Genomic DNA, 12,108 nt, shown 5'->3' with positions numbered 1-12,108 from the left:
GATGAAGGGAGAATGGCACCTTGGGACATCAGATGGACATTGCTACCTATGCTGGCCACCTCCTCCAGCAGTGCCCTTCAATTTCTTTAGACAGGTTTAGCTCAAAGGCAAGGCAGGACCTCATTCTTCTTCCCTCTAGCTGAAGCCCCCAGCCTTCCTCAATCATGTAAGTGCAAAGAGCACAGGTTTTAAGGCACAAAGGTTTAGAGCACAAAGAGCGCAGGTTTAGAGTCTGTGTTCGGATGCTAGCTCCATGTTTGCGGCAGTGTGTGACCTTGGGCACGTCACTGAACCACTTTGGGTCTTTTAGGGTATTCTGAGGCATCAAAGGTCATTGACAAGGATGAGTGTGTGTGCCTGCTCATTCTCAGAGGGCCCTGCTGGGGAGGCAGAGCAGAATCCACACAGCCCTCCAGGACAGGGCTGGAGCAGGCTCCCAGAAGGAAGAGGCTGTGAGGAAGGCCCGGGAGCAGTGGGAGCATCCAAAACTCAGGGCCAAAAAGAACCTATTATTGCTGAGAGCTGGGAGGGTCCCCAGAGAAGAATGGCAGTGTGGAGGCTTCATGCACTTAACCAAACTTGAGCCAGGATTTCAGGGTTTTTAAAAATTCTTTAAATGTTTTAAACTCGTTTGTGTGAAGTGCAGCACCCATTCAGGCAAACGCACAAAACATAAATGTATTCACTGCGATGAGCTACCACAACGCGAACACACACGGGTAACCCTGACAGGTCCACAGGTCAAGAGGTGCAGCATTTCCAGCACCCCAGAAGCTCCCTCATGTCTCCCCATCACTCCCCCACCTCCAAAATGGATCTTGTACTCTGACTTCTGACTCTATTGCTTAATTTTACCTGTTTTGTTGGGTTTTTTTTAAAGATTGGCACCTGAGCTAACAACTGTTGCCAGTCTTCTTTTTTGTTTTTATTGCTTTTTCTCCCCAAATCCCTCCAGTAAGTAGTTGTATATTTTAGTTGTGGGTCCTTCTAGTTGTGCTATGTGGGACGCCGCCTCAGCATGGCCTGACATGCGGTGCCATGTCCACACCCAGGATCTGAACTGGCGAAACCCTGGGCTGCCACAGCAGAGCGCACAAACGACCACCCAGCCACGGGGCCAGCCCCATAAGTTTGCCTGTTTTTGAAGCAAATCTATATTGCATCATAGAGCAGGTATTTTGTGTCAGATTCTTTTGCTTACTATTTGAGTGATTCCTCCGTGTGGTTTCACGTAGCTGTTGATTCCTTTTTACTGCTGTCTGGTATTCCATTGTATGAGTGGATCTCATCATTCTATTGTAGTGGGCATTTGTGTTATTTCCAGTTGGGGATTATTGCAAATAATGCTGCTAAGAATGTTCTTGTACCTGCTTCTTGGTGCATTCACACATGCATTTTTGTTGGATATCTACTCAGGAGTATAATTGCTAGGTCATAGGCTCTGTATACATTCCACTTTAATAGCATCCAGCATCCAAGCAGTTCTGCAAAGTGATGGTGACACTTCCCTTGCCCCTGGCAGTGAATAAGTGTGCTGCTTATCCCACACCCTCACCAGCATTTGGTATGGTCAGGATGGTTTTGTTTCTGTTTTAGTCATTCTAATGGGTGTATCACGATTTCATTGTGGTTTTAAATGACTGGTGAGAGTGGACATCAATTCAGATGCTTATTGACTTATTTCGTCAAGTGCCCAGTTCATATGTCCTGTGTGGCCTCTCTTTTTCTTGTTGATTTGTCAGAGTTTTTATATCTGCATATGAGTCCACCTCTGTTGTGTGTATTACAAATATCTGCTCCTACTCGTTTTGTCCATTCAGCCCCGTAATGATGTCTTTTCATGAACAGAAGTTCTTCATTTAAATGTACCCAATTTATCGATTCTTTCTATTCTGGTTTGTGCTTTTTTGTGTTCTGTTTTTAAAAACCTTTCCCAACAGCAAGTTCATAAAGATGTTCTTATCCTTGTCTTCTAGAAGCCTTATTGTTTTACCTTTTACATTCAGATCTACAATCCATTGGAATTTATTTTTAGTTGTGGTATTTGGTAGAAGTCCTTCCCTTTTTTCTGTATAGATATAAAAACAATGCAGCACCGTTTATTAAGTTAGTCCTTTCCCTGCTGCCCTGTAACCGTCTTTGTCATAAATTGCCTGTGTGTGTGTGGGTGTGTTTCAGGGCTATCTGTTCTGTTTCTTTGATCTGTTTATCAATCTTTGCACCAATATCACCCTGTCTTAATTACTGTAGCTTTATCGGAAGTCTTGATGGCTGATAGAGAAAGTCATCCCACCTGTTTCTCTTCAAAATTATTTTGGCTATACTTGCCCTTTTTATTCCTCACACATTATAGAATCAGTTTGTCTATTTTTACACATACACACTAAGTGTCATGATTTTGATTGAGAGTGCCTTGAATCTATAAATCAATTTAGAGAACAACTAACTCGTTAGATATTGTATCTTTCAATCCATGAACATGATATGGCCCTCAATGTATTTATGTTTAAATTATTTTTAATTAGATGACTAATATATAGATACATTCTTATTAAAAATGCAAAAATTATGGGCCAGCCCGGTGGCACAGCAGTTAAGTGCACATGTTCCACTTGGGCAGCCTGGGGTTAGCCGGTTTGGATCCTGGGTGCGGACATGGCACCGCTTGGCAAGCCATGCTGTGGAGGCGTCCCACATATAAAGTAGAGGAAGATGGGCACGGATGTTAGCTTAGCGCCAGTCTTCCTCAGCAAAAAGAGGAAGATTGGCAGCAGATGTTAGCTCAGGGATAATCTTTCTCAAAAAATAAAAAGAATAAATAAAGATTTGTTTAAAAATAAAAAGACAAAAATGCAAAAATTAGAGATGAAACATGTTCCTTTCCCTTCCCAAACTCCACAACAGCCACCGTTACTATATACCCCTATGCATGCACACACACACACATACACGTGCGCATGCACACACACACACCAGTTATAGATGGGATGATATGAACTTGCCACGTGCTTTTTCTATTTGACAATAGAGTGTGAACATCTCTCTGTGTCAGAACAATTGATCTAGGTCGTTCTTTGTGAGTGCCACCTGTAGACCAGAGACTGAGCGTGCCCTAGTATAAGACTACAAACTGTGCTGCTGTCAGTATCCTTGAAGATGTTTTCTTGATTGTGTGTTCCTTTGAAAGATCAACCTAAAGCAAAGAAACTCCTTTCAATAATGCTGTAATTGTTCCGGGCAGACAGATAAGAGCCTGAACTAGGCTGGGGAAGGAAAGAAGGGATGAATTTGCTTGTCTAAAATATCATGTGCTTCCTCTTGACAAACCCCTGTCAGTCATGGGGCTGCCATAAATCTTAAGATTTAGAGCACTGCAGACGAGGGGGCCAGGGAGCCCAGGGTGAGGACAGCAAGGAGGAAGAGGAAGGGGTGTGACCTGTTGACTAAAGCAGCCACTAGGACCTCAGCGGAATGGGACGAAAGCTGCTGCCTCCAGGTCATACCTGCCCCGGGCAGTTGCCTCAGCCAGCCCCTGCACACACAAGACTCTGAGCCTCACAGCAACCCCGGGCTTATCCTAGATGAGGAATCTGAGGCTCAGAAAGGTGAAGGGGCCTGTTTGAGCTCACTCAACAAGTCAGTGGCCAAATTGGGCTTCTGACTGCAGCCTGAGCACAAAGCCCATGTGTGTGCAGTCTCCAGGCTGAGTCTCCTAGTTATCAGTGCTGCATGAGGACACCGGATGGGCAGATCTGGAGGAGCCAAGACCTGGGCCTCTACTGGGGCAGGTGCTGGGGAGATGGACCCAGCATTGGCACCAGTTAGAGGGAGTCTAGCCAAAAGGCTAGACAGTGGCAGGTGACAAGTGGTGTCTGAGGAGCCCCTGCTGTCTGGGAACCCATCCCCAAGAAGTCAGTGGCCCACCATGCAGCAGGTTGGAGGCGGTGGCTGGGAGCCAGGCCACATCTCCAGTCAACTTGGCACCCAGGTGGGAACTGGGGGCAGAGCTCTACTTCCTGAGGATTTGGGAGCCTAGCTGGGGCCATGAGCCCCCACTCCTGTGTGCAAGGCCTCCACAGCCATAGGAAGGCCACAAGCCACCGGGCTCAGCAAACTCCTGCTGGCCTCACTTCCCTCCTCCCACTCCTCCCCACAACCTAGCTCCCACCTCCTCCTCCCTTGTGCACCTTCCTAGCTGCACACTTTGGGTCCCTCTTTTATATTTTGTGCTGTGTAGATTTAAGAAACTCCCTTTACAAAACTTTTGGTAAATAACATTAGGGAATTTCTGATTATAAAACAAATGCATATAACTATAGCCTATTAACTCTCCTATGCATACATATGGGCAGACATGAAATTTTTTTTCCCAAATTGAGATCACACTGATAATTCTTTTTTGTAACCTGCCGTTATCACTTGTCAACATATTGTGAAGTTTGTGCGTGTGGGAGCATCATGGTAGGTTTGCACAGCGCTTAAGAACACAGATTCAAGTGCCAGCAGGCCTGGGTTTCAGGTCCTGGCTCTGCCACTCATCAGCTTTGTGACAGAGCACATTATTCACCTTTCTGGGCCTTGGTTTCTGTGTTGATAGAATGAGGTTAGTACCTCCCCTCCTAGGCTTGCTCTGAAGCTTAAATGAGGAAGGCCCTCAGAAGAAGGCCTGACCTAGAACAATGCTCGATGAATACTAGATATTAGGATCACTGTTACTTCTAACCTCATGACAGAGTCTGGCTCCCACCTCACGCCCTAGGTCTTGTAGCTGGACCCCGACTCTGACCCTGGGTCCTTATCTGGGTCCCCCAGGCCTATCTTGGGTCCCTTCATGACCCCTGGGCTGGTCGGGGGGCTAGTGCCTGGGGTCAGCTCCCAAGTGGCATTCAGTGGGATTTATGGGAGGTTCTTCCCTGGGTTCTTAGTGACATGAGAAAGCAGAGGGATTAGAAAAGGAGAAAAGGAAAAGGGAGAGGCAGAGAAGTGGCTCTGATCCAGCCTGGCCCTGGAAAGCTGGCCCTGATCCTTTCAAGTCTCCATTACTCGTGGGGTCCTCACCTGGTATCTGAGCCCTGGGTCCCCCTTAGTTGGCATCAGAGCAGGAGACATGGCCCCTGGAGAAAACATTGCTGTAGCTGCTCTCATGTGGCTGGAGGGGTGAACACAAAGTCATAACCCTCCCCCCACCCCACCACCAAGGAGTTGCTAAGACTTGGGGGCACAGCTTGGGGTCCACTCTGTTTGTTGGCCTTGGGGGTGACCCAGTGACTTTCAAGTGTGAGTACAGGTGTGGGATGGGGCTCCAGTGGGGCTGGGGGCTCAGCTCTGAGCTCTGGGGTCCACAGGAGATGAACAACTACCGGCGGGCCATGCAGAAGATGGCAGAGGACATCCTGTCGCTACGGAAACAGGTCAGCACCCTGGAGGCAGAGAACCGCTTGCTGAGGAGCCACCTGACCCAGGAGGAGGTAGAAGAGGAGCAGGACAATGCTGACAAGGCCCAGAACCTAGGTGAGGGGGTATAGGCCACCAAGGGCTTCAGGGCCCCGCCTGAGCCCAGGCTCTGGATTGCAGGACAGGGTGGTGGGGAGCCTTTCCCAGGTGCGCATGCTACTGGAAACAGGCTGGTGGGAGCTGGCTGGGTCTTCTCCGGGAGGGGAAACAGAGAATCCAGTCCTGTCTCAAGCTCAGGGCTGAGAGACACCTGCTCCCACCCACCAACTGTGCTGATTTGAGCTGGGAGAAGCTCCTCCTTGAGCCAGCTCCCCACCACCACCACCAGTGTTCATGAAGCAGAAACTGCTGCTGAGTGAGCTGGACATGACGAAACTGAGGGACAAGGTGCAGCGTTTGCAGAATGAGCTGATTCGAGTGAGCTGGGGCTTGGGGGACAGGGAGTGTGGGAGCCTAGAGGAAGGGAGATAGAGTGGGAGCATCTGGAGAAGTGTCTGGGAGCAGAAGGGAGAGGGGCATAGAGGGATGGGAGGCCCGCTCAGTGGACGAGTCAGCAGAGGGGCCTGGGGTAGACTTTTGGGTCAAGGGTAACTCCCAGGCACCCCTTCCTCCCCCCTGCCTCCTCCATCCCCCACCATCAGAAGAATGATCGAGAGAAGGAGCTGCTCCTCCTGTACCAGGCTCAGCAACCACAGGCTGTGCTGCTGAAGCGGTACCAGGACAAGCTGCAGAAGATGAAGATGCTGGAGGAGACCGTGCGGCACCAGGAAAAGGTAGGTGCAGAGGGGCCAGACCACCAGGACCTAGCCACAAGTGGGACAGTGCAGAGCCCCCAGGCCAGCCTAACCTCTGTGCTCTCCCTCCAGGTGATCGAGAAGATGGAGCACGTACTGGAGGACAAGCTGCGGGATAAGAACCAGCCCCCGCAGACCAGGCTGCAGGGAAAGCCCAACGTGGGTGAGTCAGTTTCCCTGCATGGGTGAGTCTGCTCCCTGCCTTTTGTCCCATCCCTAGAGGCCTTTCCTTCCTGGAGCCTCCCAGTTTAAGGAGCACCTTCAAATTGGGGCAGAGGGGTGCTATTCCCCTCCTCATTCAGGCACTGAGGGCTCCCAGAGGTCCCTGATACTTTGGTTAAATCAATCATTTGTTTGCTCCATTGATGTTAACCATAGCTACCTAGAACTACCAATCAGAGGTGGCTCTGATCAGCAGGAGAGAACCAGGTCTCACCCTATCAGGCCAGCCCAAGCAGAGGATTTCCCTGAGCCCATCTGTGCAGCCTCACCAGGGGCCCCTATGTGCCCAGCCCTGTGCTCAGCCTTCACTTTGCGGGGGTGTTGGTGGCGGGTGTTTCTGAAGGCCTTTAGAAAACAGCAAAAGCTGGGCTCACCTTTCAGGAACAGTGAGATCATCCTGGAGCCAGATGAGAGATGAGAAGGCAATCTAGGGAGGGGAAACAGGCAAGGTAAAGGCCCAGGGAGTGACAGTGCCAAGAGCAGAGAAGGAAGGAAAGATAGAGAAGTGAAGAGCTGAAATAGACCCGGGACAAATGGTGAGGGAGTAGTCAGGGAGAACACTGGGATCAGACTCTAAAGAGCCTAGAATGACTGCCTGAGGAGTGTGGACCTGATCCCACTGGCAGTAGGCAACCATTGAAGGCTTGGGAGCAGAGGAGGGGCAGAATGGAGCAAAATGCTGGGGCAGATCTGGCCAGGGACATGGAGGCAGGAAAGCCCATCTCAGGAACATCTGTGGCCATGTTCACAGCCTTCCCCATGCTCTCAGCCTCTGGCCTTCCCCCTGGTCCTACGGGAGAGAACCTACCTGCTGACCTTTACTCAGTGCTGCTGGCGGAAAACTCAAGGTTGCGGGCAGAGCTGGATAAGAGCCGCCACCACTCGGCCCCCATTATTCTGCAACAGCAGGCTCTGCCGGTAAGAGCCACCAGCACAGGCCTGGCTTGGGCCTGCGTGCACAGGCCACCGGGGGCCCAGCAATCACTCACAGCACAATCCGAGCTGAAGACCAAGACTAGGAGTTAGGCTTCCCAGGGTCTCCAGTGTGCCTCGAGTCTCCTGGAGTGCCAGCTCTCAGCCTTGCTCTTTTCTCCTGGGGCACTCACATGGGTCTGAAAGCTTTACCCTCATCTAGCATCCTGGGAGAAAGCAAGCCCTTAACTGGCCTTTGACCCTTGAACCCTGGCCCTTTTTGCCACCTGGCTGGCCTGCACTTGGAGTCCATACGGGCCTCTCAGAACTCCCTTCTGGAGCATCCCCTGGGATTGGTACAGCCTTGGAGAGCCCCTTTCCCCCATCCCAGGTGGACCCCAGGGAGTTGGGAGCAGGAGGAGGCCTGGCAGAGAGGCTACAGGAGACAGATGGTCCAGCCCAGTCCACGTGCACAGGGACCCTGCCTGCGCAGGTGGGTGCCCCAGGCCCCAGAAATGCCCTGGCCCCACTCCACTTCCAAGGCTGCTACAGGCGTTCCTGCTTTATGCAAACCCCAAGACAGGACACATGGAATTACAGAAGAGGGGTGAGCAGGGCCTCAGGAGCTCTTCTCTTCACCCCAGGACTCCCAGGAGGTGAGTTCTGTTTGAAAGCACACCTGATGCATGGACATCCAGGTAAAGTGTGGGGCATGGGGAGACCCTTGCTTCACAAACAGATTCTTCACTTTACAAGAAGACTCCCAGTTCAAGATTCTTTTCTGTGCACTTATGAGTGTTCCCTAGTACATTTTACATTTAAAAATTGATGTGCAAAAACTTCATATACCCCAAATCTGTGGGGAGGACAGCTGTGAAGAAAGCACACGCCGTGCCAGGGGTGAACTCCTTCGGGAAGAGGGTTCCGCCCTGGGTCTGAAGCTCTGTATCAAGGAGCTAAGTCTGGAACTCAGACCGGGTTGGTTTCTGCTCAGCATCTCGTGGCCTCCTGAGCTCACACAGCCGCAGCCCCCAGCTGGGCCCATGTGTGAGTTTCTGCTCTGCCCACAGGATCTCCTTGCAAGCACTTCAGACAAGTTTAACCTCCTGGCCAAGCTGGAACGAGCTCAGAGCCGGATCCTGTCCCTGGAGAGCCAGGTAGGTGAGATGAAGGAATAATCAGGCTGGACAGGCTCACCATGCAACCCATGACCAGGGTCAGAGCTCAGAGTGTGGCCAGGGTCAGGCTCAGTGTGTGAGCAGGGTCGGGGCTCAGTGTGTGAGCAGGGTCGAGACTCAGTGTGTGAGCAGGGTTGAGGCTCTGTGTGTGAGCAGGGTCGGGGCTCAGTGTGTGAGCAGGGTCAGGGCTCAGTGTGTGAGCAGGGTCGGGGCTCTGTGTGTGAGCAGAATCATGGCTCAGTGTGTGAGCAGGATTGGGACTCAGTGTGTGGGCAGGGTCATGGCTCACTGTGTGAGCAGGCTCAGGGCTCAGTGTGTGAGCAGCGTCGGGGCTCAGTGTGTGAGCAGGGTCATGGCTCAGTGTATGAGCAGGCTCGGGGCTCTGTGTGAGCAGGCTCAGGGCTCAGTGTGTGAGCAGCGTCGGGGCTCAGTGTGTGAGCAGGGTCATGGCTCAGTGTATGAGCAGGCTCAGGGCTCTGTGTGAGCAGGGTCATGGCTCAGTGTGTGAGCAGGGTTGGGGCTCAGTGTGTGAGCAGGGTTGGGGCTCAGTGTGTGAGCAGGGTCGGGGCTCAGTGTATGAGCAGGCTCAGGGCTCTGTGTGAGCAGGGTCATGGCTCAGTGTGTGAGCAGCGTTGGGGCTCAGTGTGTGAGCAGGGTCACGGCTCAGTATGGGAGCAGGGTCGGGGTTCAGCGTGGACTCAGGGTCGGGGCTCAGTATGTTGTTGGAACTCAGAGAAAGTCCGTCTGTGTCCTCATCAGACTGTCACTTGTCTCTTCGCCACCCACCCCTGCCACCCCTCAGGTCTCTTGGGGAGGCAGCAAGCCCACATTGCCCAGGGTTTTCCTTTCTGCCCCAAGAGTAGGCTCAGGCTCTGGTCATCCCGGCTTTCAGGGATGGGCCCTGCTGCCCTGCCATTCCTCCTCTGTCCCTTCCTGTGTCTGCAGTTAGAGGACTCAGCTCGACGCTGGGGACGAGAGAAGCAGGACTTGGCCACACGGCTGCAGGAGCAAGAGTATGGCTTGGGACACCCCTCAAACCCCAGCATCACAGGCCTTCCCGTAAGTGATCCCTTTGTAGGGCTGACAGCCGCCCCACCCCCAAGTCCCAGGGCCTTGAGAAAAACTGTCCAGGGAGGCCAGCTCCTCTACTGGAAGTCAGGAGTCCTGGGCTCAGCTTCCATTCTGTTTCCAACAGAAGCCTTTGTCCTGCCTCAATTCCCCACCTGTCTAAGGAGAATAGAAAACCCTGCCAAGATCACCTCTTCCCCATGGGTAGGCCTGAGAATCAAGGAGGAGAAGCTGGGGATGAAGGGTTGTCCACACGGGCATTTCTGGAACACTCTGGCACTGGTTGTACTTTAGGATTGGATTTGCTCATGGGCAGAGTAGCTGTGGCCCCCACCCAACTCCTCAGTGCCTAAAATTCTCCCTTGAGCACACTCTTCTTGGGCAACTGCGATGCTGCAGACCTGCTGGGAATAGGAGCATGTTGCCAGAGAGAAACATTGCCAGCTTCCCAGAAACAAACAGGCCTGTTCACAACTGCCCTTCAGCTCAGCCCCAGGTCACCCAGCCCCTCAAAACAAAAACCCTGATTGCTCTTGAGCCATCAGTCCTCTGCTCCTCTCCAGGCTCCTGGAAAGGCCTGAGAAGGATGGGGGACTGACGGGGAACACAGGGCTGCCTTTGCAAACTCACCTGCTGAGCCCTGGGGACTCTTAGAGAAGCTGGGTATGACCTGCTGTGGTTAAATGGGTTTGGAAATCTTTGAGAAGTTGCCCCCTGGGGTTTGGATCCTCTGAGGCATGGCTTGCTAGGCAAGATGCACTTCAATGGGTCACCCCTGGGGGCAGGGACGTACTCACCTCACCTTGCTTTGGACACCACAGAACCCCTCGACCCACTCTAAGGACAACAGGCGACCCTCAAAGCTGGACCCCTTGATGCCCAGCTCAGAGACCAAGTTCAACACGCCCTCGAACTCCCGGAAGACCTGAGTCCCAGCAGACCTGAGTACTGCAACAGGCCTCTCTCTGTGTGTTGGAGTCTCATCCCCACCCTCTAAGATGACTTTATTAAATGCTGTAGGTCAGTGAGCACTCGCCTCTTTCCTGGAGCAGGGCAGCCTGGGGGGCCCAGCTTCTCCTTCCAGACCCTACTCTAGGCCTGGGCCCTCTGCTGCAGCCCTATAGCCTCCTGCCTGGAGGAGCTATCATCTTTGGAGAGCCAAAGGCCATAGTGGACCCAGGAAGGAGGGGAGAAGAGGCCTCCCAAAGCAGAAGCCAGGGAGACAAGCCCCTTCCGGATCTCTGGAAAAAATGAGACCACCCAAGGCCAACTCTGGTGGGAGCCTGAGAGGCTTTCCACCTGCCCCCAAATCTATCACATCTGAAATCCATTCTTTCAAATTTGGTTTATCTGTTTCTTGAGAAGGGGAAGACTTGAAGCCTGCCTGTGGCAATCAGTTGCATATTAGTGTGAAGTGCCCCGTTAACCAGGGCTAGGCTGAGCTGGCAGTGTTGTGTCCAAATGTAGCCAGGGACAGGAAAGCAGATGGGGCCAGGAGAAGGACCCTCCACTGAGAGTCAGGTTGCCTGGGTTCTAGCTATAGGCATGCTGTGTGACCTTGGGTGACTCAAATAACTTCTCTGGGCTTCAGTTTCCCCATCTGTTCCATGCAGAGCTTGACTTCTTTGATGGTAAGGCCCTTTCCAGCTCTAAAATTTCTGAGTCAAAGATGACTCAGGCCTGAAGAAGAGAAGGGAAGCAGGAAGGAGAGAGAAAGATGACAAGGAAGAGGATTGTGTGATAGGGAAAAGCAGAAAGGCTCCAAGAGTGAACTCAGAACCTGCTGATCCTGGTTGAAGAGGCCAAGCTGGCTGGGTGGGCCTAGATCCCTGTCTGCCTGCAGGACGTGGACTTGGGTAGCCGAGGACCAGGAAGGACCAGGCACCTGATTGAGACAGGAGTTATGGGGTTCAGAGGGGATTAAGGGGGCTTAAATTGGGATGGGTGTGAGGTAGCCAAATAACACACCAGAGACTCTGCCGCAGTCTCCCTGCCTCCTGCCCAGAGCCTGGACAAGGGGGTATCTCCCCTGGGGCAGGAAGCTGAGGACTGGGGAATCCCAGAGAGAAGGGTCCGGCAGGGTGGAGGAAGCATGCTGGCCTCTCGTCCCTGAGTCAGCCACCTCATACCAGCCCCTCACCCACAGGCCCCCGCCCTGGCGGTGCCCGAGACTCTGTCTGGACCTTGGCAGGAAGTCCTCCTGACCCCACAGGGAACTCCCTGCATGAGCCTCACCCCTGATAGGTGGGCCTGCCCAAAAGCCAAGACTGGCCCACCCCTCGCAGGCCGCCCTGTTCTCTCAGCAGAACCCGCCAGGTCCTCTGTCCTTCCACCTGCTGCCTGCTGCACGGTGGCAGTGGCCCCCCTGCTCTGCCTCACCCCCAGCCCCAGCAGCGGGGAGGTCCAGGCTACTGGCTCCGAAGCTGCTGTCGGGGGTGGGGGTCCCAGCAGAAATGGCTTCAATACGACTGCCTCGGGTC

The 12,108-nt window shown here is 52.8% G+C and overlaps 1 protein-coding gene across 6 annotated transcripts in view; it reads left to right on the top strand.

Annotated features, from left to right (window-relative positions):
* The window catches only part of CCDC33 (coiled-coil domain containing 33), a 105,718-nt gene extending 95,062 nt beyond the window's left edge, over positions 1-10,656 (top strand). For 3 of the 6 annotated variants that reach the window (XM_070269052.1, XM_070269049.1, XM_070269046.1), the window contains 8 exons: positions 5,346-5,511; positions 5,783-5,871; positions 6,096-6,227; positions 6,321-6,411; positions 7,222-7,388; positions 8,453-8,539; positions 9,506-9,619; positions 10,450-10,656. In XM_070269052.1, the coding sequence (XP_070125153.1) occupies positions 5,346-5,511; positions 5,783-5,871; positions 6,096-6,227; positions 6,321-6,411; positions 7,222-7,388; positions 8,453-8,539; positions 9,506-9,619; positions 10,450-10,557 (954 nt within the window). In that variant the 3' untranslated portion in view covers positions 10,558-10,656. Of the gene's footprint in view, positions 1-5,345; positions 5,512-5,782; positions 5,872-6,095; positions 6,228-6,320; positions 6,412-7,221; positions 7,389-7,773; positions 8,540-9,505; positions 9,620-10,449 lie in introns of all 6 variants that reach the window. The other 3 variants (XR_011439444.1, XR_011439441.1, XM_070269033.1) reach the window with 2 other exon arrangements.
* The last annotated feature ends 1,452 nt before the right edge of the window (positions 10,657-12,108 follow it).

The sequence above is a fragment of the Equus caballus genome, chromosome 1, assembly GCF_041296265.1.
Source record: "Equus caballus isolate H_3958 breed thoroughbred chromosome 1, TB-T2T, whole genome shotgun sequence".
NCBI classification, from domain to species: Eukaryota; Metazoa; Chordata; class Mammalia; order Perissodactyla; family Equidae; genus Equus; species Equus caballus.
This window is presented reverse-complemented; position numbering and strand designations above follow the sequence as displayed.